This window comes from Geospiza fortis, unplaced genomic scaffold, assembly GCF_000277835.1.
Source record: "Geospiza fortis unplaced genomic scaffold, GeoFor_1.0 scaffold381, whole genome shotgun sequence".
In the NCBI taxonomy this organism is placed as follows: domain Eukaryota; kingdom Metazoa; phylum Chordata; class Aves; order Passeriformes; family Thraupidae; genus Geospiza; species Geospiza fortis.
In genome coordinates this window covers 1,185,677-1,208,161 of record NW_005054348.1, presented here as the reverse complement: position 1 = coordinate 1,208,161, position 22,485 = coordinate 1,185,677, and the positions used below count along the sequence as shown (strand labels likewise).

The window sequence follows — 22,485 nt, the reverse complement described above, 5'->3', positions numbered from 1 at the left end:
TTTCCTAATTTTTAATGCTTGCTTCTGTAAAATAAATGCTTTGTTAATGAAAGCTCTTGTGACTAATCATGCAAAATGATTGTTGTTTGGAAGCACAGTAGCTGATGTGCTTCAGGCTTTTCATGATCCAGGGCAGAAGGAAAGCTATTATGAAGAGGGGGAATGCAAACTACCTCCTTCAACCCTCCATGGATCCCTTATGCTTTTCCTGCCATGCATCTGCACTTACTCATGCTCAGCTATGAGGTAGCAGAGTAGATGGTTTTCATTGTAATGGTAAATTTCCAAGTATCTGTGAGTTTTAGCTTCTACTCTCCCTTTACTGATGGTAAATTTATGATGAGTGAAGGAGTTGGAATTGTTTAGGACATTGCTGTAATTTTCTGTCTTTATCGATGAAAAAAATTCCCTCTACTTTTGGGTTTGCAGGCCAGCTGTTTAGGCACTGTGGAGAAAAGTAAAGAAACTAGGATTGTTTTAGTACTTTAAACCCTTTGGAAATTTCTTGGACTTTGCCTACTTTGAATCAAAATTTAGATACTAATTTTTTGTTCAGCATTGTAAGTTTACCCATTTTTATTCAAACTTTTTCAAAGTATTTATAGATGTGTCAATGAATATATTGCCAATTGACATATATTGCCAATATAAAACATAAGCACAAACCCCTAATTCTATAAAAATTTCATACAGATACACTTATTACTTTTAGTTCTGTCCAATATCTTTCTTTCTTGTGAATAAATATTTGTATTTGTTTTGGCTATTTCTATATAATTCTCTGTAATAGAATAATTTTTAAATGACCCAGGTAATAAATTTTAATAGAAATGACATGTCATAAGTAGGAAGTTAAAAAGTGTTTTTGTTTCTAGAGACTGTGTTTAGTTAAACCTCTGAATTTTACTGAAGTTTGCTAATTCATCAGGTTTTTGATGCAATTTTTTTCCCCTTCCTAATTATAAAAAGAAAAAAATTTAAAAAAATGTAAACGAGTATAGTTTCTTTTGTTTTGTTACTTTTTTGGTTTTTTAGTTATAGATATGAGTACATTCTGGTGCAGCTGTTGTGGGAATGGTGTCTGTCCAAGACTTGGAACATCTCAGAGGTTTTTGGGTCAGTTGAGGACAGGTGCCTAAATAGTTTGAAACTGCTTTTCTGTTGGGATCAGTGTAGTAATTTTAAGTCAGGAATCAAGGGCTGCCAGAGTGTCTGTGTACAGTAAAGGAAATAGCTCCCATCTATCTCTGCACCAGCTGGTACTAAGAAATCTGAAGGAGTGTGGTTGATGCTGTGGTTGTGCAGTACTTAAGCATTCTGAGAAATGCAATGCTTTATACATAATTTTCAAAATCTACCAGTAAATAATGTTTTGGGGTTTTTTTAGCTATTCTTGCTATTTCAAATGGCTTGAGATAGAAGGCAGAGTTATCAAACTGCAGATAATATTGCTAGGTGGACTATCAATATTGGCACACCTTAGCCAAGAGAAAGCCTGAAGCAAAAGTTTTCCATTCTTTATATTTTTGTCTTTTCACATGTGCGTGTTTTGGAGAAGAGAAACTTTCATGCAGACTGAAATTTTAAAAGCTCTAGTTATTCAGAGCTCTTGTAAATGCAGCTATGCTGCAGCAATCATTGCTAGAGGGTTCTTGTGGAAATTACCATCTGATTCCCAAGCTCTTCAGTGAGCTTAAAAACACTGCGTTCTTTTTGAAGACCTAGGGACAGAGTTAAGATTATGTTACATTGCTGCAGAGCAGTATAGAGTTTACAATATGTCATTAAATTCAGTTGGGAAACCTGCAGTATTCTGAGAGATAAGTCTTGGAGTTTATCCTTGAGTTAAACTGCCTGTGGACTGTAGTGTTAACCCATATTCATAAAATACCATGATTTAAATCTGAAAAGTGATGAAAATCCTATTGCGGGTTAAATGCTGGTTTAGGAGATTATCAGTCTATCAGCAGGGAAGACAAATCTAGCTCTTTGCTTGAATTTGGACCAGTGCAGAAAATATATTATTTGAGTGAGACAACCTGCCTGTAGTGGGGAAGATCCATATGAAGATTAGACCGGACAGCAGGATTCCTGAACCCAACATACTTCTGCTTTGCAAAGACGTGCATACCCAAAGACGTGCTATGCATGTGGTCCTCATCAACGGTGGCAACCTTCCACTTCTGCCAGATGCACTGATATGCCAGCTATCAAATATCTGTGTAACACATATGGAGGCTGTTCAGCACCAGTATGAGTGTTACGTCCACGTCCTGGACATTGTGTTACTTGTTTCATTTTGATAGCTTTATTGTGCTGAAAGTACAAAACCAAGCAGGTAAACTCCAGTAAGTTATCGACAGAAAGCAGATTGCTTTAAAACAACATTGAGATAGTTAGAGTATAGCAGTAAAAGCTTAGGCAATGCCAGGATAAATACTGGCATCTCTAATATTTCGTGATTTTTTCAATACATTTGACATAACTGAATTCTTGGATATCCCTTAACAATGCGTTTTCTCTACATGGCAAAAGCTTCCTTTTGCTGTTTTCTATGAATGGTTCCAGAGAGTTCCAGAACACCATAGTTTATGGAATTGTAAATGGTGGGACCCCTGCTGTCAATTGTAAATTTAAGGATGCTGCAAGGAATCTAGGGAAGTGAGGATAAGAAGGGAATTGCAGAATATACTCTGCTTTGGAAGTCATATGTTGTATCATTTGAACTATATTTTTTAAAGTAATAATTCACTGGTGACTCATCTCGAGACATCTGGATTAGAGTTGGAACTGGAACCCAATAAATGGAAAAAAAGTACAAATACTCTGAAGAGAGATGTCAGCAATGTATTTTTTGTTCAGTGTCCTCTCTATGAAAATGTAACCCTTATTCAATTGATACTACTATGCGTGAAAATAAGTTAATTAACATGTACGGAGCACACAGTTAGAAGAAGTGCTCTGTTGATGTTCTAGATGATAGAGGAGTTCTCCTCCTTCTTTTGTCTATCCTGAATGAAGTGTTTTCCTTAAAAATAATATTCCTGCTTTGGTTGAATTGCTTGTTGCCACTAACTGGATCTATGTGGTGATCTTAGAAGAACCCTAACAAAATAAAGACCCACAGGGCAAAAATAGAACTGGAGCTGTGCTGCAGATCCTAATCTCCCATCATGGCCTGCTGCAGTTATATAACTTATAACCATGTTATAAGTTATATAACTGCAGTAAGTGAAGAATAAAAGGCAAAGAACTTGTTTGTTCATTAATGTTCTCCATGATGTGCTGAGTGGCACTGGTGCAGTGTAAACATGGCTTTTGTGAGAACTCTTACTTTGTAGGTCATTAGCTGTTATGGGACCCTTCTAAATGAGCTGATGTGCTATTTCTTGTACTTCTGTACAGACAGAAGGTGTGCAGTCAGGAAGACAGAACTTTGCATGTGTCATGAGAATCTACCCTCTTCTGACTTCCACTGACATTTTTGTCTTTTGTATCATTAACTAGTTTACCCAGAATTTGTTAATGTTGGTCACAACATTTGGAAACAGAGACCAATACTACTCTATAAACAGAGTTACTTTCCAGTAGTAAAAAATAAAATTCTGATAAAATTATCTAAATATTACTGCACTTGAAAAATTAGTACCTGGTAATATAAACAGTATGATTCAAAACAGGTGCTTATTCACAAAATGCTTGGTTCCATAATCTTCTGTAAGGTTATGTTGTTTGGCACTGACAATAGAAGTGGCTGATGGTGTGGGAGGGACAAACATGGGTGCAATACAAGATGCTTTGAGATAAGAATTTTTGACACCATGCCAATGAGCTAACAGGAACTCACACACAGAATTTCTGAGAAAAGACAGCACTTGTTGCACTTATGGCAAAGATCTGCAACATTGGCAGAAGGTAGGGAGTAACACAGCCAAAGAGCATCCATTGAATGCATAGGTAGGAGGTGAGCCTTCCGAGGATAGATGGTTTCAGTTTTGCTTGGATCTTGAGAAATTTGTTCAAGAATATATTTTGTGAACTGTCTTAAGTGACATACAAAATCAGTAGTTTGTTTACGTAACTTCTTTGACCTAATCGGAGTTTTAAGAAGCCAGTGGCCTGCAAGAAAAATTCAAGTGGTGAGTTATACTTGAAATGCAGATTAGGGTGATAATATCCCAATATTCAAACCTCATGGAAATTCCCATTGTATGTAGAAGGAAGAACACTAGAGTAAGAACCCCACAGCATTTAACAATTAGTTCTTCAGAGTGTTCATTAAGTCTACAGTGCCAAGCAGCTGACTCTGTTCTGTACTGTTCCTGTAATTTTTTGAGGCAAATATCCTTTACTGTTTTAGCTTTACTTCTAATGTCCCTTGAGGAGTACCCAAGTTGAACTTTGTGTTTACTTATACAGTCAATGAGAACAATTAATGTTTGAAAGAAACAAGAGAATGTTTGGTATTATTTTTGTATACTGTAATGAGATTTTCAACTAACCTCAAATAAAAGCCTCCCTCTTTCCTGGTTCTAGCATCTCTCTTATGGCAATGGTAGCTTACATGTTGATGCAGCCTTCCAGCAGACGCTCTGGAGTGTAGCACCAATCAGTTCAGGAAGTGAAGTTGCCCAAGGTAAGATTGACTCAACTTTAATTATTGAAAGACTGATAGTAAATTAAATACTTAAAAAATCAAATTATTATGCCAAGTGTGGGAGTGGTTTTCTTTTATGTAAACATTGAATACAATAAATGAGTAAATAAATATACAACTGTTCTGAAAACAGAGGGAAGGTTATACTGAAAGTAACACTGATAGTTTTCTATGTATTTTTGCTGAATTCTAAACAGTTCATTCAAATCTCATTTTGCTAACGATATGATAATATTTGTAATATGTTTTTTGAAATGGCTTTTGGTCCTGGTTTAATATATTATCTCAAATTATTCTGATGTATGCAGTCATAGTTACATGTTTCTGAGACTGAGTAAAAAATGGGCAAGAGGCTTGGAAGCATGATGTGAAATCCTAAGACTGAAGATGGAAAATAGTTTTATGGGTAACATATGGTTGGAAGAAAAACAAGAGGAGGGTAAAGACAGAAAGAGAACAGCCTTCCAGAACTATTTATTTTATTTAGGAATTAGGAAGGAGTTTTAATGTAATTTCTAACATTGAAAGGACAAGGATCCCTGAATTTATGCCATACTGGTTCCACAGAGAAGAACAACGTTTTTCTGAAAAGTCTGTCACAATGTAAAGCTTAATGATTTCTGCTGTTCTGCAGACCAACTGTTTTGAGTGGGTGTTGTAATAGAATCTAAAGAAGGTTAAAGCTGCAGGTCATTTTGTTTTGTGTGATTTTTTGATACTGTTTTTTAAAGAGGCAATACTCTGAAATTTCACATCAATTCTTTTTATCTCGCATATTTTAAAACTCAGTCATGGAGTGTTCTTGCAACTTTGCTAATTAAGGTATTAGGGAGACCACTGCCATCATCTCTTTTATATAGCCATTTGGTTTTTACATGTGAGAATCACTCTGCACATACAGATTCTCTGACATGGTTTATAGCACAAACCATTATTAAAAAATAACAGTGCATTGCTTGGCAGTATCCCAAACTTTATGGAGAAAACCTTTCCATTAATGAGAAGAGAAGACCTTTTCCTTTTGCTCCTTCCTGTTAATTCCATTCTCCTTGTCCTCCCACTGCTGGCAGCACTGGTGCGTCATTCTTGCTAATAAACCCTGCATGGTTTATGTGCTGAGACCAGATTTGTGCTATGCCACATCTCTGCCTAGTGAACCTCACTACTGAGACCTGCCTGTCTCTTTGAGAAGCAGAAATCCACAATGACACAGTGCCATATTGTGTGCTCATACTCCCAGGAAATAATGTGAAAATGATGTAATATGGTTTTTGTAGCTGTGCATTTATCTGTGTATGTGCCTGCTCTTTGTTGCTGTTTTTTCCATTTTCACTTTGCTTAGATACAGACATTATCTTTAAGCTAAGCATGTTTTCTAGAGAAGTTCAGCTGGCTAGTGTCAGAAAGGATTAGAGCTAAGGCCTTATTCTTGAAAAAGTGGCAACTGTTCCTGTAATCCAGGTAGTCCTGTGGTGAAGGGAGAGTGAATCTCACGCTAAGGCCTTATCTCTATGTCCTCTGTAAAACAGCAAAGCCAGAGAAAATTACCTCAAAAAGGAAGAAAGAGGAAATAAACCTATTTTTGTTAGTATCTGTAAAATGCTTGGTCATAGTCATAACTAATATACGAATGTATAGGAATAGCTGCTCTACAATATCCTCTCTTAATCAAAAATTCCCTTTAAAATAGATTAATAAATTAAACTATTCAGTTAAATGAAATTATTTTGAAGTGAAAATATTGGATAATTAGTCTGTAAGATGAACTAGGATATTGGAGGTAGTTCAAAGAAAATAATTTGTTTTTACATGTATTTCTGTAAAATTGGCTTATGCAGAAGTTAATTTATTGTTTAAATCAAAACAGAGCTTTAGGGTTAAATCAAGTCATTCTGCTAATTCTGTATGATGAAGTAGATGGGGGTCACTTTAAAAACAAAACCTAAATTATAGAATTATATTGACACAGATCGATGTAAAAAGCAATGTATATAACAACAGTTACCTGGGAATACCTTGCTGTGTCAAAATCATAAATTTAAAAAATCAGTGCTAAAATTTGCCACATAAATTCCGATTTTATAGTGATCTCAAAGGTTTAAAAATTATATCCTCAAATATTACCTGCTATACTCAGGTAAAAGATGTAATGTAGTTTCAAAATAAATTCTTGAAAGTGTTCAGTGTGAATGAAGGGTCTTCAACAGCATTTCCCTGTAAAGATCTGTCTTACTTCACAGCATTACTTATTACTGTAGACATTGCTTCAAAATATAATTCCAGGTATAACTTTTTAAAAATCTTGTTGCTGTAACACTAAAGCCAAGGATTTATGTTATGGCATCCCCCTGAAATGTAGAATTTGATATTAATTGTTTTTAGCAAGAAGAGAAGGAAACAAAGAAATGTTTACATTTAGCTTGTCAGACTGAAAAAATACCATAGAATTGTGGTTAAAACCTACTGAGTTTTAGGATTCTTCAGTTGCTGATTATAATACAATAATTGTAGGATAATATAAAATTACATTTCTTTTTAGTGTCACATCTCTAATGCAAAAAGACTGATGAAAGAAGATGTATTTTGTTAACATCTTTACTGATACAAATTATGGCCTTATTTTCAGCTTCTGGCTGCTAAGTCCTGGGACTTCAAATACTGTGATGATGCTGTGTGTATGGTCTATGCCTTAGTTTGTGAACACACACACCTGTAGACTGTAAAGCAAAGTGTTTGGTTGTGAACCTGCACATGCAGTGGAACAATTTGCAATATAGGAGTTTCCCTTTGGAGTCCAAATAAATCATGATTATTCGTTTTGAACTTTCTATCAAGTAGAGTTTAGAGTGGATCTTCCCAGAAATTTTTCTCACAGAGAACTTCCAAATACTCCAAAAAAGTGCTTTATAAATAATGAATGAACTAAATCAGTCTTTGGTTTTGTATTTTAACTAGAATGCTTACCGTACATAAAATGAAAAGTGAGTAGGTAAGACAGAAGAATTTCCCACTTTTTCTGTTGTAATCTGGGAGAGGAGTACTTGATTCCTTGTTTTGGTTGGCTCAGTCTTTTTCTGAGTTGTGGTAACTATGTAGGATCTCCTGCTTGTGGCTTCTCTTTATCCTGATCCATCCTTCCCAAGTTGCTGACTTGGAGCTTTTCTCACTTGGCATTGTTCAACTGGCTCCACAGACTATGAGATATCTTCCCCTTTTGACTCTTTTTTTTAAAGTAATATAAAATTTCAAACATAAAAACCTGAAATCAACCTGATAGTATTTATTACAGATTGAACTATAGTTGTACGTGTTGCTGTGTTTAGAGAAATGAACTGGATTTTCTCCCTTTATCCAAGGATACCTGATAGGAGGGGATGTTCTGAGGTTATTGCACGGTCACATGGATGAATGTTTGACAGTGCCTTCGGGTGAACATGGAGAAGAACAAAGAAGGTAGGTTTCCAGCTTATAACAGAATCATAGTAATGAATCTTGCTGAATTAGGTGTCAGTCATAGTACAGATGCTTGAGAGATGTTGTGATGATATTTATTACTCATAAGAACAAGAATTGTTGAGATAAACTTTGGATATGAACCTTTTGTATTTTCTTTTCCATATTGTTCAAGTCTGACTTCACTTGCCAGATGTAAAAGGAATAGTGATTTTTTTTTTGATAATTTATTGTCATTTTTCCTGACTTAAAAGCATTGTGAATTAAATATTTTGGGTTTTTCATTACTGTCTTTTCTGTAATTACAAAAATTCCTCAGGACAGGGTATATAAGAATACTGCCCACTCTTTCAAAGCAACTAATCAGGGATTAATCTCAGGTCTACCTGTCATGGCAGTCTAGAACTTAATTTATGGTTATTTTCTTGACTCAAGGAATCCTGGAGTGGAAGTAGTGATGACAACCTGGTCTGTGTCTATCTCTGTTAACTAAAAAATCAAAATAGTGAGAAGACTGACGCAGTGAGTGGCATGTCTCAGTAGAGCGATTGCACCAGTCTTCTTTATTTGCTCTAATAACATATGCCCTAAGCTTCTTTCCAGTAGGGCAGTGTCATATAATTTATTTGTACCTTCAGGCTGAATGTTGCTAAATATTACTAAATGGTATTTTAGAATACTTTGCTTAGTGCAGCATATTAGGTAGCTTCATTTCCATTACAAAGGAAGTGCTATTCATTAACTTACTCATCAAAATTAGTTTTCTTGGTTTGCAAATAGAAATGTGTTTTTTATTTTATTTGTTCTCATTTTTAAAGGTAAGGACAAGACTCTGGAAGCTCTCATCGCAAAATTCTTCTATGAATTTTTAAATGTTGATGAGAAAAGAAATTTTCTCAGAGTTTTCTTATACAGCTGGTGACCAACACTTTATGGATATTTCTTCAGACAAGGGAGTAGTTTTTGAATGCATAAGATAGTTTGTAATGCTGATACTTAAAATGTGATCTGTTCAGGTTTTAATTTTAGTTACCATGTGAGAGTCATTACTCCTTGATCACTGCTATTATTATCCTCAGCCTGAAACTGAGGAAAACTTAAGGTGATAAATAAATAGGATGTTTGCTCTTATATCAGTCTAAATCCTGCAAAATTCCTTTAAAAAATGTAGTTGCAGTGTAACTTCAGATTTATGGGGTGATCAAATACTTCAGTAGTGAACTTCAGTGCTTAAGAACACACTAAAAATCTGTCTATTTTCGACAAGTCTAACATCATATGTAAAACACAATAATGGAGTGTGAAGTTGCAAATTAAGAAAAAATTTATTTGTTCTACTTGTGCATTCACATGATGCATTTTTCTGTCCTATAGCATGGGAGGAACATGGTTAAATTCTTAATCTGCAGAGCAGTGCCTATAAACAAATTAGAAAATTTTATTTCTTTCTGTGGTGTCTGCAGTGTTCTATATTTCTTTATGCCTTTCCCGTATCTGTCTAAAACCCCAAAAGAAGCAGAGCTACTAGGCAACAAATAGGATGTATGTCTTTGCCTTTATTTTTCCTCAGCAATACTGAGAAACATTGCTTCTATGTGCTTCTTAAAAACAGATTTGATCTTCTGAAATGTACTGTTTTTCAGAAACTTTCTTTGATAAACAAGCAAAACAAAAAATGAGTTTGTTTGTTTTCCATAGTCTCATTTCTGCAATTTTTCTATTTTTCTGAAGTATTTAAAAGTATTTTTTACTAATAAACCTAGAATATAATCTATGTTTGCTTCTAATTATATGGAGTTAGTTAGTCTGTGACCCATGTTTTCTCCCTTGAATTATTAGTAATTTTGGCTATTGCTTAAAACATCTCTACTTCTATCTCTAATTAATACAGTTGCCTATTCAAAATAAATTGTGGCTCCTTTCAGTTTTCAACATGTATGCATATATCATTTTGATGGTTGTGATTCAACATCTGGCAGGATTATGTGTAAATATATGTGTAATTTTGGCAGGTAGGAAATTTTAAGACAAATTATTTTTCTTTCATTTGAGTTTCAGTTCTGTAACGTTTGCACATGAGGCATACAATGATGTGTGATATGTTTGAAGTACAATAATTCCATATTATCCTGTCATTGCCTCTTGAAGTAGTCTGATTGAAGACAGATTATTGTGATTTTGTTTGGTTTGTTTTGCTCCAGCATACACCTGGAGAGCAGATCTGCTCTGCCGAATGACAGCATAAAGGAGCAGTGGAAGTACCATCCCTGTTATGACTCACTAATTCCTCTATCTCATTTTTATTTTTCTGCAGAGGCTTCCTCTTTATGCCTTTTCAAATAGCTAAAAGATCAGACAATCCTAAAATAACAGTTTTATTCTATAATGTCACCTGGTATCTATTTCAGGGAATAAATAAATAGTTTAGACATGAAGCATCCTCCTAGGCAGTGTCCAAAAATAACTGTAGTTTTACTCTGTTCTTAGAACATTGATACAATTGCAAAAGTTTTAAGTATAAGGTGTTTCAAAGATACCAGGAGTTCAAATTAAAGCACGCATTTTCAAGATGTTTATGCTCTTGTACATATGAGAGTTGATACTCTCGTTTAGCACAGTGGAGGCCTATGAAACAGTGACAGTGCAGAAAGTGTCTTCATGATTACAGTATCTAACAAAGTTTCCTCTGAGTCAAGGTCATCCAAATCTACGCTGCCACTACTACAGTGGCAGAAGGAGTCATACAAAAGGCTTGTAAAATAATTTTCTGCATCTCAGTTTTTTTTTGAGTCTGTGCTGTTTCCTGGCTTAATTGTTGAGCTTGTGTGTCCCTCCATGTGGGCCTTAGATTGTGGTACTGTGATCCCTAGAAGGTAGGGTGGACTCATTGTATTGTGGAAGAGGGACTTTGCTGTCCATTCAGAAACTTAACTTTTCCATAGGAAGCAGGCTCAAGCAGAAGCTCCGTGAAGTTGCTAGATTAAGTGTGCTTTGTAATCAAAAAACATTCTAATTGAAAGCAGTACAAATGGAGAAGGTTGTGGTAATATGATGGTTTACTTGATATTACAGTAGAGGAATACAGTGGTATTATTTTTAAAATGCCACAGGTAGGGTGAAAGACACCCTGGTGGTCTTCACTGACTGACTCAGCCAAAGAACAAAAAAAGGAACAGACAAAAGATAAAGTACACGCATTTTCCCTGAATTAAATATAATTTGCTGCATAATTCTAGTTAGGTATGTTGCTGTTTTAAGGCATCTGGTTTAAGCCTTATGCATAGAATCCTTAAACTGTGTTTTTATTCTTCAAAGTGTCTCAGTTATGTCTAGCAATCTAGACCAAATTTTGCAGAGTAGCTCTTTAAGTGAAATTTCAGAAGCATTTCCAGGTAGAGTAAAAAATAGATACAGTTATAGACAGACCAGAGAAGGCCTAATATTATAATTTTAGTGTTGTTATGGTGGTTACTTTGATTTCTATGTATCTTCAAAGCCAGGAGAAACTTCTGCAGCAGCACAGTAGCTGGGATTCCATATTTATCTTAATTCCTTTTCCTTCAGTCTCTGTCTGCATGGTTTGTGATGTAGATCCCAGCATGGGAGCTGATATAAGCAGTTTGTCAGTAGGAATGAGGCAAACCCACCATGGTTTCCTTGATTTATGTGTGGTTTTTAAATTTAAATAAAGGTTTGTATCATCTTCTTTTACCACCTCCCTCCAGTTTTATGGAGGAGAAATTGTTAATTTTTAATACAACTATTTTTTTGGTTGGAGGGTTATATATGATTATCCAGCAGAAGATTTAAATCACTTTTTGTATTACAGGTACCTTGAAGTGGTCTTTGCTTTCCTTTGATATATTTTCCCATTAAAATTCTGACTCTTTTTTTTTTCTTTTTTAAACCTGTTGTTTGGTAATTATAATGTTGAGTCTTCATTTTGAATTTATAATATCAAAGGAATGAATATATTTATTTTAATTATGATGAGAGTTGGTATTTAGAGCATGTGTATATTAAAGTGCTTCTGTGAAGTTGCTTTCAGTTGGTTCAATCTCTGAAAAAAAAATTAAAAATATTCATAATAAGTTGATCACAATTTAATCAGTCAACAGTTCCGTCCCCCCACCCCCTTTCTTTTTGCAGTTCAGTTAAGTGGAACAGTTTTACCTTGTTGACATGGTTGTATTATGTGTGTTATTTTTAGTTTCCTGTAGAAATGTAAGCTGGTTTTAAATACAGACATGACTGTAGAGTTTTGGATTGCTTTCTCGTGTTGGGAGGTTATGTTTTGTAGTTGGGTTGGGGGTTTTTTTGTTGTTTGTTTATTTCTTTTGGTGGTTGGTTGGTTGGTTGGTTTTCTGTGATTTTTTTTTTCATAGATGTCCCCAAAATGCTAATGGCAGGTAGAAGTAGAACTATGTAATCAAAATTATGTCATGGGTTTTTATTTTTTCATTGGGTTGTGGGGCTTGCTTTTGATTATACCACCATCTTTCATATTCTTTTAGAACTTAAATTCTTCACAGAAGTAGGGCTCTGATAGTCATAGTTCCCGGTCTAGAAAGAAACTATGAGTGTTTCCACTGCAATTGATATGCATTTTGATTTGCAATATGTGCTTTAAAGTGATGACTGCAGTGCAATTTGGACCCTTCAGAAATATTTCATTATGGAAAAAATTACCTGTGACAGAGAGAAAAGTGCTCCTGGCTTTTCAAAGTATCATTTGGGCTGGAGCAGACTCCAGTTTCTCAAACCATCCATTCAGAATAGGTCTTCGTGAGGGAATGGATAAATGTAACCCAATTTCAGAAGCAGTTTTACCATTCCTGCCTTTGAGACTTTCTTTGGGTGAAATATATTATTTTAAGGCTTTTGTAAATTATATTGAACACTTAGTGTTAGTCTCAGGGATGGACAGGCTTTTAAAGTGATAGTCAAAATCAGTGTGACTTAGCTAATCTCTTTCTTATTTTCCATGCCATTCTCTGACACCTTTTCTTGTGGCATTATGCACTAATGAGGTCTGTTGTACCTCAGAAAATTTGGGATCCAGCCTGTGTGGAGCATGATCTATCAGTAAAATGTGAACTCAGAAAGTTTTCAATCAGCATAAGTCAATAACCTTTCCCCTGCACCCCAAACAACCCTTGAGCCTTGAATAATGATGGCTATGCTTTTAAAATTATTTTGAAAACATACACAGAGATCTTCAGTGACCGATTTTTCAAACTAAAAGCAGGCTTGCCTGTCATTGAGAGGAGTGGAAAAAATTCTTTCACTTGAACTTTGACATCTTATTTGGATTTATTTGTTTGTGTGTGATCCAGGTACACTAGTGTTCTTTATATTGCCCTGGTTCATTCCAAGCAACTGAGATTTGTTCAATTATTTTCTTGGTGTGAAACTTAGGATTTGCAGTTTCTTCAACCAAGATTACTTCAGCAGTATCAAAACACTGTCATTTAATCTAATTTCTTTTAACCTCATTTAATTCCCATTTGTAGTCAGTGAGTTTCAGTGAAATGATTGTCCTCTCTCTGCTGAACAATACTTTAATAAGAATATAAATTCAATAATGGTTCTCCAGGGGAGTTGACACGTGGTAGTCTATTTTGAACCTGTGTAATTAATTCATTATTGAAATTAAAGATGAAAGATGCAGACATGCAGCTTTCTTTTTGATGCTTACTGTCTCTTTGCCCCTGCATCCCCTCTGGGAGAGCGGGAGGAGAGCGCTGAGAGTGAGCTGGGGAGAGCAGGACCCGGTCCTGCCAGGGCCGTGGCGCTGTCCGTGGTGCTGCACACGCAACCCGGACCCGGGGAGACAAATGCCAATATCCAGCTCTGGTTTGGATAAGGGCAAATTAAATAGATGAACGACATAGTCAGGAAAAGGATGGAGTTTTAAGTTCAACTTACAGTCATAGATCAGACCAGAAAATGGCTTAATTACACCAACTAATTAACTAGATGAATGTTAATAATACAAGTTTACTAAAAAGTCTCAAAAGTTCTGAATTGCTTATAGATACTTTATTTTGAAATAAAGTGGTTAATATCCTTAATCTAAACATGTAGAATATATTGATAAAATGCATTGGAAAAAATAGAAAAAAATGTCACAAATTAATATGGTGGGTATGGCTCTGAAGATACAAGGTATCCCAAGCTTTGAGGAAAACTGACTCATAGATTCTTGTCCTCTCTTATTTTTTTTCATCCTGTCAATGTAAATCTGTAGTAAATCTAGATAGTCAGAGAATTTTTGTGCATTACTTCATGTCATTGAAAGCAATGTTTCATTTGACCTAGCAGTACCAGTACCTGATATGACCTACTAGTATCAGCTTCTGGAAAAATTCACATGTTTTGAACCATCCTTCCTTTTCAGCACTGGACTGTCATCACAAGTATATAAAAAAAAATGAGGTGCATCCCATCAAATAATGATATAGTGAACAAGTACTAAGGAAGTTGTTGTGAGCAATCTCAGAGCAGTTTACTACATTTATTTTTATGAAAAGAACTAAAAATGAACTTCCAATTCTTTAGCATAAAAACTTTTGAGATGGTCCGGGCTATAAACCTATTCATCTACTTTGGGACAATGTTCTGCACGCATGCTGTTATGGTAAAGGCAAAGTGACTTGCCCTCCAGTCACCAGTTCTCTTTCAGTCATCCTCCAGATTGCTGTAACTTGTTCTTTAACTGAGGCTCAGCTTCTGCCTCTTTGGCTTTTGTCTTTAAAGTTCTATTACTGTCTTTTAGCCTTTACTCCCTCTCTTGCTGCCATACCCGTCATTCATATGGAACTAACAACCTTAGAATAATTTTTATTTGCTCTAGTAAACAGGTCACATGTTTTTATTTAGGATTTCTTCTATCTCTTTCCCATTTTCTCATCTTACATCATGACTATTATAAGACTGATAGCTCGCCTTTGAAGGAAGAGAGAAAAAAATAATTGGATAGACAGTCATGTAAAAGTAAACTACTTCTTCCATGAGAAGCCATTCTTTTAAGGTTAAAATGGGAGGTTTTTTAGATCTTTAGTGTTACACTGACCCAACAGCTATATGTAATCCAAAACTATCTTCAAAAAGATAATCAAACTGAGAAATTGGTAAGAACTTTGGGATTTCCATTGTGAGAAAGAGCTTAACCTTTGAAAAGTAAAAAGGTACCAACTTAGGAATGAAACATTATTATGAATTTAGACCTTTGCTTCCACCTGATTTTTCATATAATGAATGACTTGAAAACTGCTGAATAAAATTAAATTTCATATAATGCAATATGCAAGTGCAAGGATTCCAAATGCATTTTTGTGAAGTTCATATTGAAATAAGCCAGGATGTAATCAGAATGTTTCAGCTTAGAAAAAACCAACAACCCCCACCCAAGCTGCCCAAACAAACAACCCACACCCTCCCACTCCCTATCCAAACCCACCAACCAGGGTGACATCTGATCTGTTATTCTTGAGATGTTGCAGCATAAATCCAGTCTTGGTCTGTTAGCTGCAGAAGAAGAATTTGAACAAATACCTGAAGTGCAAAGAGAATATCTGAACAGAGAAATAACTGAGTTCAAGGTTGTTTAGCAATTACATTTTACTGTAATAATAAAGGTAAATTTCAATTAAAAATAAGATTGTCTTTGAATTTCATTTCCTTCAGTGAGAGGGGAATGAGTGACTTGCTAATACTTGCTGGCTGCTCCTAGCATCACACACCATTGCAGCAAATGGCTGAAATAGTACTTGAAGAAGATAGTGGATATAAGGTCAAGGGGTGAATATTGTACATATTTATATCCATCTGTAACTTCTTGCTATGTGGAACATGTGCTGTAGTTTCTGTTTATACCTGGGTCATGAATGTTCAGTGTTTCTGATTTTGTAATTTTAGTAAGATATGTTTATTTTGTGTTTGGACTAATATTTTCTCTTGCATGATTCATCTTCATTCTTTCACAATGTCTGGGAGTGTTTATTTCCATAATAGTTCATTCAAAGATGAATTTTAGCACATATATAGTTTCATGTATGCTTAACAGTTCTGAGAAACATATTTTATTTCTTTTGGTTTTGATCTATTTCTTTCAATACTGAGTTTTCCTCTGTGTTAGATGTTCAGCCCTTCTGTATTATATCCACAGGAGGATTTTGAAAGGTAAAGCCTAGTAAGTAGTATGTACTTCATTCCAAAACTGTAGTTGTCAAAAAAATTGCTTTTAGCAAAGAATGGGGAATGCCTATAATTTCGTTATTAATATTCCTTTAGGTTATGCTGCTGCCTATTTTTGGTGGTGCCTGATCTTGACTGAAATTCACAACATTTACTCAAAACATTAGTTCTTCCAGGATCTATAAAACTAGGCATTATGTGGTAGTCTTCTCTGACATGCTTGATCTGATAAGCATACTGACAGCACTCCTTTGCTTAAGTGACTCTTTTATGTATTTTCCCAAGGGAAAGGCCTAGGCTTTTAAATTCTGTCCATGTCATAGGGCAGAAATATAGGCGCAGGCAGGATACAATCCGAAGAACAGCTCCCTAAATTTAGAATGGCAATGCTAACTTTCCTTAGTGTTTACTTTGAAGCAAAACAGGGTTATCTGCTCAGAGCTTTTGGTTACCATAGGTTTTAACCATGTTGTACATCTAATATAGATCACTTATCTGTGTGTAGAATAATGGAGGGAAAAAACCTATCTTTTTTAGGCTTAATTGACGTTTTTCTAGAGATACTTAGATTTCTGGTTATATCCAGAAATTAGAGAGGTCATTACATATAAAAGTTTGTAAATAGGAAGCTGTTAACATCTGAGATGTGTGAAGACTGTGTCAATGTGTTTGTTGTTATATCATGGGTGTTAATGGTATTAAAATAAAGTACTAAATAAGTACATCTTCAAAATTCAGTGTAATAAGTTGCAGTTATTTAAGTAGTATAAGCTCTGAAAGAACACTACCTTTCCTGGGAGATACATGCAGCGCTCACAAATCTTAATCATTACTTCATACTCGGTTTTTGTTAGAATCTAGAAATGTTGTAATTATCAGGTTATTGGTACTGTTTTTTCCTCTGGATTCTTTATCCTTAAAACACTAGGAAAAATGTCTAAGCAAATGATGTATAAATCTTGTTAGTATGAATGTTACAATTATGGATGCTAAGGAGAATTAAAAAAAAAAACAAGTCTGAAGGTTTAATTGACAAGACTGGGTTTTGAATCTAATAACCTTTGAATCTGACAAATTCAATAATTGTTTTGACAATCTTAAAATGAGAGGTGTGGTTAAAAGAACAAACACATATGATGATGAATTCTGCTGAACATTTAGTCTGTGCCCTTGCTTGGTTTTCAGAACTGTCCATTATGAAGGTGGTGCTGTGTCCATTCATGCTCGTTCCCTTTGGCGTCTAGAGACTCTAAGAGTTGCGTAAGTAAAATCTATCTCGGAAAAAGAGGGACATTTGGCAGGACACTTTTTGAATAGTAAGAGCAGTCCTATAAAATCAAAAAGATAATTATAAATCCAGACAAGTAAAACTAAAATAATCCTTTAAGAATCCTTTATATGACTTTCATTGAATATTAAACAAGTTCCTAGAGTGAGAGTGTGTGTTTTGATTATTTTTTTAAAGTTGTTATAGCTGTCAGTGAATTCACAGTTTACATTTTTAGCACATAAATGACAAAAACAGGACCGGTTTCCTTAAAATAAAAATCACTTGTGACACTCCTCCCCCAGCTTGTTTAAGTCATTTGAAGACTTTAAAATAAAAAATTTAAGATAGAAAAATTCAACCATGCATTATTGGAAGTGTTGGAGTAATAGTAAGGAATTGTGCCTTGTTTGTTAAGGTAATTGCAGTGTAAAACTGCATTTAAATCATACTACGATATGTGCTTATGATAAAGTTTCTAGTGAGGAATAAATGATTGCTCTTTAGAGATTAAATCAGAGAAGCTTATGAAAAGGTTACATTCCAATGATGCTGTTTTCTCTGTGTGCATTTTATTAATAGGAAGACATTAAATGTCAGTGGTAGGGCAGTGAGATTTTTCCTTTGGACTAAAATGGACCTTGAGACAGTGATGACAACAATGAAACTGTAGGAGGATCTCTGGCTTTCTGCTTTCTCCATGGCATTTACTTCCCTAAGAAGCAGTACAGGAGTAATGTGGGGATTCAAGTAATGAGAGGTTTCTGTTATGACCATCATATATATCACTTTGACAGGCATTGTATACAAACTTCTGAAGGGTAAACATTTGAACATACGTGACTGAAAGAAATTGTAAGAACTGTCAAAACAATTATTACAAAGGGAATGGTTATCTTCTTAAAAAACAGGACTTTCTTACCAGGAAAAAAAGAACGAAATAAAATCCCAAGAATAACACTCTCTCCCTACACTTCCCTCACCAACCCATTTTCCAGTATGATACTCTAATTGCTGTATGTGTTCAGTGCTGAATTGCAGTCCATTAATATTCAGGCAAATGCTTCAGTTTGTAGCTTTGTGTATGCATGCCTGAAGTTCTCAATTGGTTGTAGTCCTTCTCAGAATGACTGCAGATATAATTCTGTGTGAATCTTACATGTTTCTAAAGCAGCAATTTTTTTTTCTCAACTCTGTTCATTATTATCTCATAAAAATTGCCTCAGATGTCTACATGGACAGATGCCCTTGGGATGCCCTGCCATGGGACACCAAATACTATTGCTCAGCATTGCTTTCTTTCCCAAAAGGTGGCAGAGTTCATGCTCACACACTGCAAAATATATTTTTAGTAGTCAGAAATGGCTTCACAAGATCTTCCTGCTCAAAAGGCTTTTTTGTAAGTGCACATGAATTGGTATTTTTCCTATCCTGCAGGCATGAACTAGAAGCATGGCTCAATTACACTACCTTTTTTTTTTTCCTTATGGTCTGTAGCTATTGGGGCCAAAAGAAAATTGAATCAGACAAAAGAAAAGGCAGCTCTCCAGCATGACCTGTAATATAAAAGGTGCAGAACTGATGTAATTTACCAGACTCAGCAACACAATAGCAGTGATTCATGACCTGACATTTTACTGACTGGAGAAACAGAAGTTATGCTAGAACACTGGACTCGGATGTCCTTTTGTGGAGTATATGGACTTTGCTGTGCAGAAGACAGAAAAAGATAAATGTGTTTCTAAGATATAAAGCTTCCCTATTTCCTTTGACCCCAAAGCTCCCTCAATTTAAACAGAAGAGATTCTAGATTAAAAAAAAAAAATGAGGGCAAAAACCTTTTTATTCTTCTGTTCTCTTTAAAAGAAATAACTATAAAGGTTTAGACGTTTAATTACTGAAGTGTAATAAATCCTGTTACAGAAAAGAAGCATTTTAAAAAATGCACTTTGAACATGTTTGCCAAATTGGTTTGCGTACTTTGCATCCAGTATGGCCAACTCTAAAGAAGACACATTTAAACAAGTGGATGTTGGTGTTAAATAGGTAAATGCTTTAACCTGCTGCATCTGTGTGTCAGGGAAAATGAAAATGACTTTAAGTTAAACCTGTGTAAGTACTAACTTAAGGGAATTTCAGACTTCCATATGGATACATACAAAAACATATACATAGATATACAGAATAAATACATGATTTCTTCTCCAAAATGCAGCATTCATATACATATGAAGTGCAAAATTTTGCAGATATAAACTGAAGAAAATTCTGTGAAGACTAGAAAAAGATGTGAAAGTTTTCCAATCTGAAAAGCCTTTGTGAAGTACATACTCTTTAGTAACCCCTACACAAGTTCAGGAATTAAACAGGAAGAGCAGCAGGGCTGAATTTTCAGTTTACAGCAAGAAGGTGGAAAGCTGTGACCTGTACTTCAAGGTGAATAATTTTTGGAGAGCTTAGATAAGCTTTGCCTTTCTTCCTTCTATAGAATATGAAGAATCTGGGCCATATTTTGCTTAGTAACTTTTCATATTTATTTTAGGAAGTTTTCTATTATTTTTAGGCATTTTATTTTCCACAAAATTTAAAGTGTGCTTAAAATCTGCTGACTGTTAAAAGATCACTGGGAGAGTGAAGAATGGCAGCTGCTGGTAGATGAAATGTTGGAGAGGGAACTGGCAGATCTAAACTCTTTGTGTACAGCATAAGCCTCCTTTTCTGTAGGCGGTCTGTACCTTCTCTCAAGAGGAATTCAGTCTGAACAAAGACAGCTTGTGCAAAGGAAGACCTTAAGATTATTTATTAGAGTGGTTTCATTTGGGATAACCACAAAGTAGCCACTATCTTGCTGATAATCCAACATGGGAATTTTATATTTTGTAGAAACTAGTTGGCAGTATATTTTACTTTAAAATATTATTGCCAGTCGTTAAAAAAAAATTAATAATTTTTTTTATGGACTCTCCTAGGTGGAGTGGAAGCCACATTAGATGGGGACAGCCATTTAGGCTAAGACATATAACAACAGGAAAATATTTAAGTCTCCTGGATGACAAGAGTCTTCTTCTTACAGACAAAGAAAAGGCAGATGTAAAATCTACAGCATTCTGTTTTCGGTCTTCCAAGGTATGGAATCAGTGCAGCATTAATGTTACTAGTAATAATTCCAATCTCTTTAGAAAGCAAGATTAAGATACTTTCTGTTTGTTATGATTGCATTAATTATTAAAATTTCAAAAACTGATTAAGAAAATTCCAAAATGCAGTATAATCAATAACTAGAAAGCTTCTTTTACCATACATTCTCTATGTATTGTTACCTGGCTGTCTGTTTGTGGGTTTCTTTTTTTTTTTCCTTGTTGTTTTGTTGTTGTTTCATTGGTTGAGTTGGGGTTTTTCTGTTCTGCTTTTCCACTTTTGAGCAGTATACTCATTTCTTATTTGTTACTCTGGTTCTCTGCTGCTTCACTGCTTATATTTGCTGTCTGACATAGGAAAATTTATAATATTGTGAGTTACTGAAATTAAATGGGAAATTCAGGATTTCTCTCAGCAGATACTTTACTGTAGTCTAATATGCAGTTAACAGAATTTGACTTTTCATTTTCACAGCTTCAATAAGCATTTTGAGTTTAAACCAGTACTTTTGTAGTGGGTAAATACGACCCAGATAAATTCTTAAATATCCTTTATTTCTCATACTTTTCATCTGTAGCATTTTGTCTGAAAATTTTCCAACAATTCTTTTGTTATTGTAAAAACTGTCTTCTAAAATACAAAGTAACAGTAAACAGAATTACTCAAGAACTTCTCTGTACCATTTAATTTATATATATATTTTTTAATTATTTGCCTGCTTGGGAAGATAAGAAAAGATTCCTAAAAGCAGGTATATAGCCTTTTGCAATTTGATAACAAAGAACCTCTAGTTTAAGATGATGGTTTGGAGACCCAGACAATATATCTTTTTTGAAACCAATTAGAAAATCATGGAAATGCTTAAATATTTTAGGACAATGCAGTGCAACCATATTGGGAATTTCCTGTGGCAGCTACTATAGATTTCAACACTTAAAAGCAAGAGGAGTAGAATAATTCAATCACTGATTTTTAAGATGGGTTGTCAGCAGGGATTGATCCAAAAAGAGTGGAACAATATACTGTTACATTGTTTATTTAGTCCAAAAAATATTCGAAGGCCAGAATTTTTAGCAATAAAGAATGTCACCTGTTGATATGCACAAGCTGGTTTGTCTCTATTTTTTATGTAGCACATGTGCTTTGGAGACTAGGTGATGTTGTATTTGAAGTTTCTTCTTTTTATTCTTTTTTCCCAGCCTGAATTTGGAAGTCTCATTTGAAATTATTTTGAGATTTTATATTTTGAAATGGTTTTGTTCTGCCATTCTCAAAATGAAAGGTTAACATTTATTTTGTTTTTAGTGGCCAATCCTATGCTGAGCAGAAAAGAGACAAAAGGCTCTGGGGCAGGTAGTAACTTGTTATGGTAATTAATTCTTGAAGTAATGAGAGAATTTTAAAAGGGGTATATAAGCTAATCAGCACATGACAAATATAATCATACTGCTGCTTAAATATGGATTTTCAAAGAAATTGGGAGTATGGAAGATCATATTTGATGTAAATTTTGTGTATATCAATATTAATTTTAACAAATGACTTACCCAGAGGAAATTATAGATATACCACAAAGGAGGAGGAGTAAGTGTTTTGCTGAAGATGAATTGAGTCTGGATGCATTTCTGTGTCATGTGCTCTAGAATGACCCTGCTTAAGCAGGGAACTTGAACCAGATGACTCAGTGTGGTACTTTCCAACTGACCCATTCTGTGATTCAGTCTCTGGCTCTGGACATGTTATAGGAGTGTCATGTTTCACTTTATTAGGC

The 22,485-nt window shown here is 34.8% G+C and overlaps 1 protein-coding gene across 1 annotated transcript in view; it reads left to right on the top strand.

The window, feature by feature from the left end:
- RYR2 (ryanodine receptor 2) overlaps positions 1-22,485 on the top strand; it is a 284,661-nt gene that overhangs the window by 68,395 nt on the left and 193,781 nt on the right. Inside the window, exons 8-11 of the mRNA XM_031058757.1 lie at positions 4,537-4,636; positions 8,014-8,110; positions 17,495-17,569; positions 20,546-20,702. Coding sequence (XP_030914617.1) covers positions 4,537-4,636; positions 8,014-8,110; positions 17,495-17,569; positions 20,546-20,702 — 429 coding nt within the window. The remainder of the gene's footprint in view (positions 1-4,536; positions 4,637-8,013; positions 8,111-17,494; positions 17,570-20,545; positions 20,703-22,485) is intronic.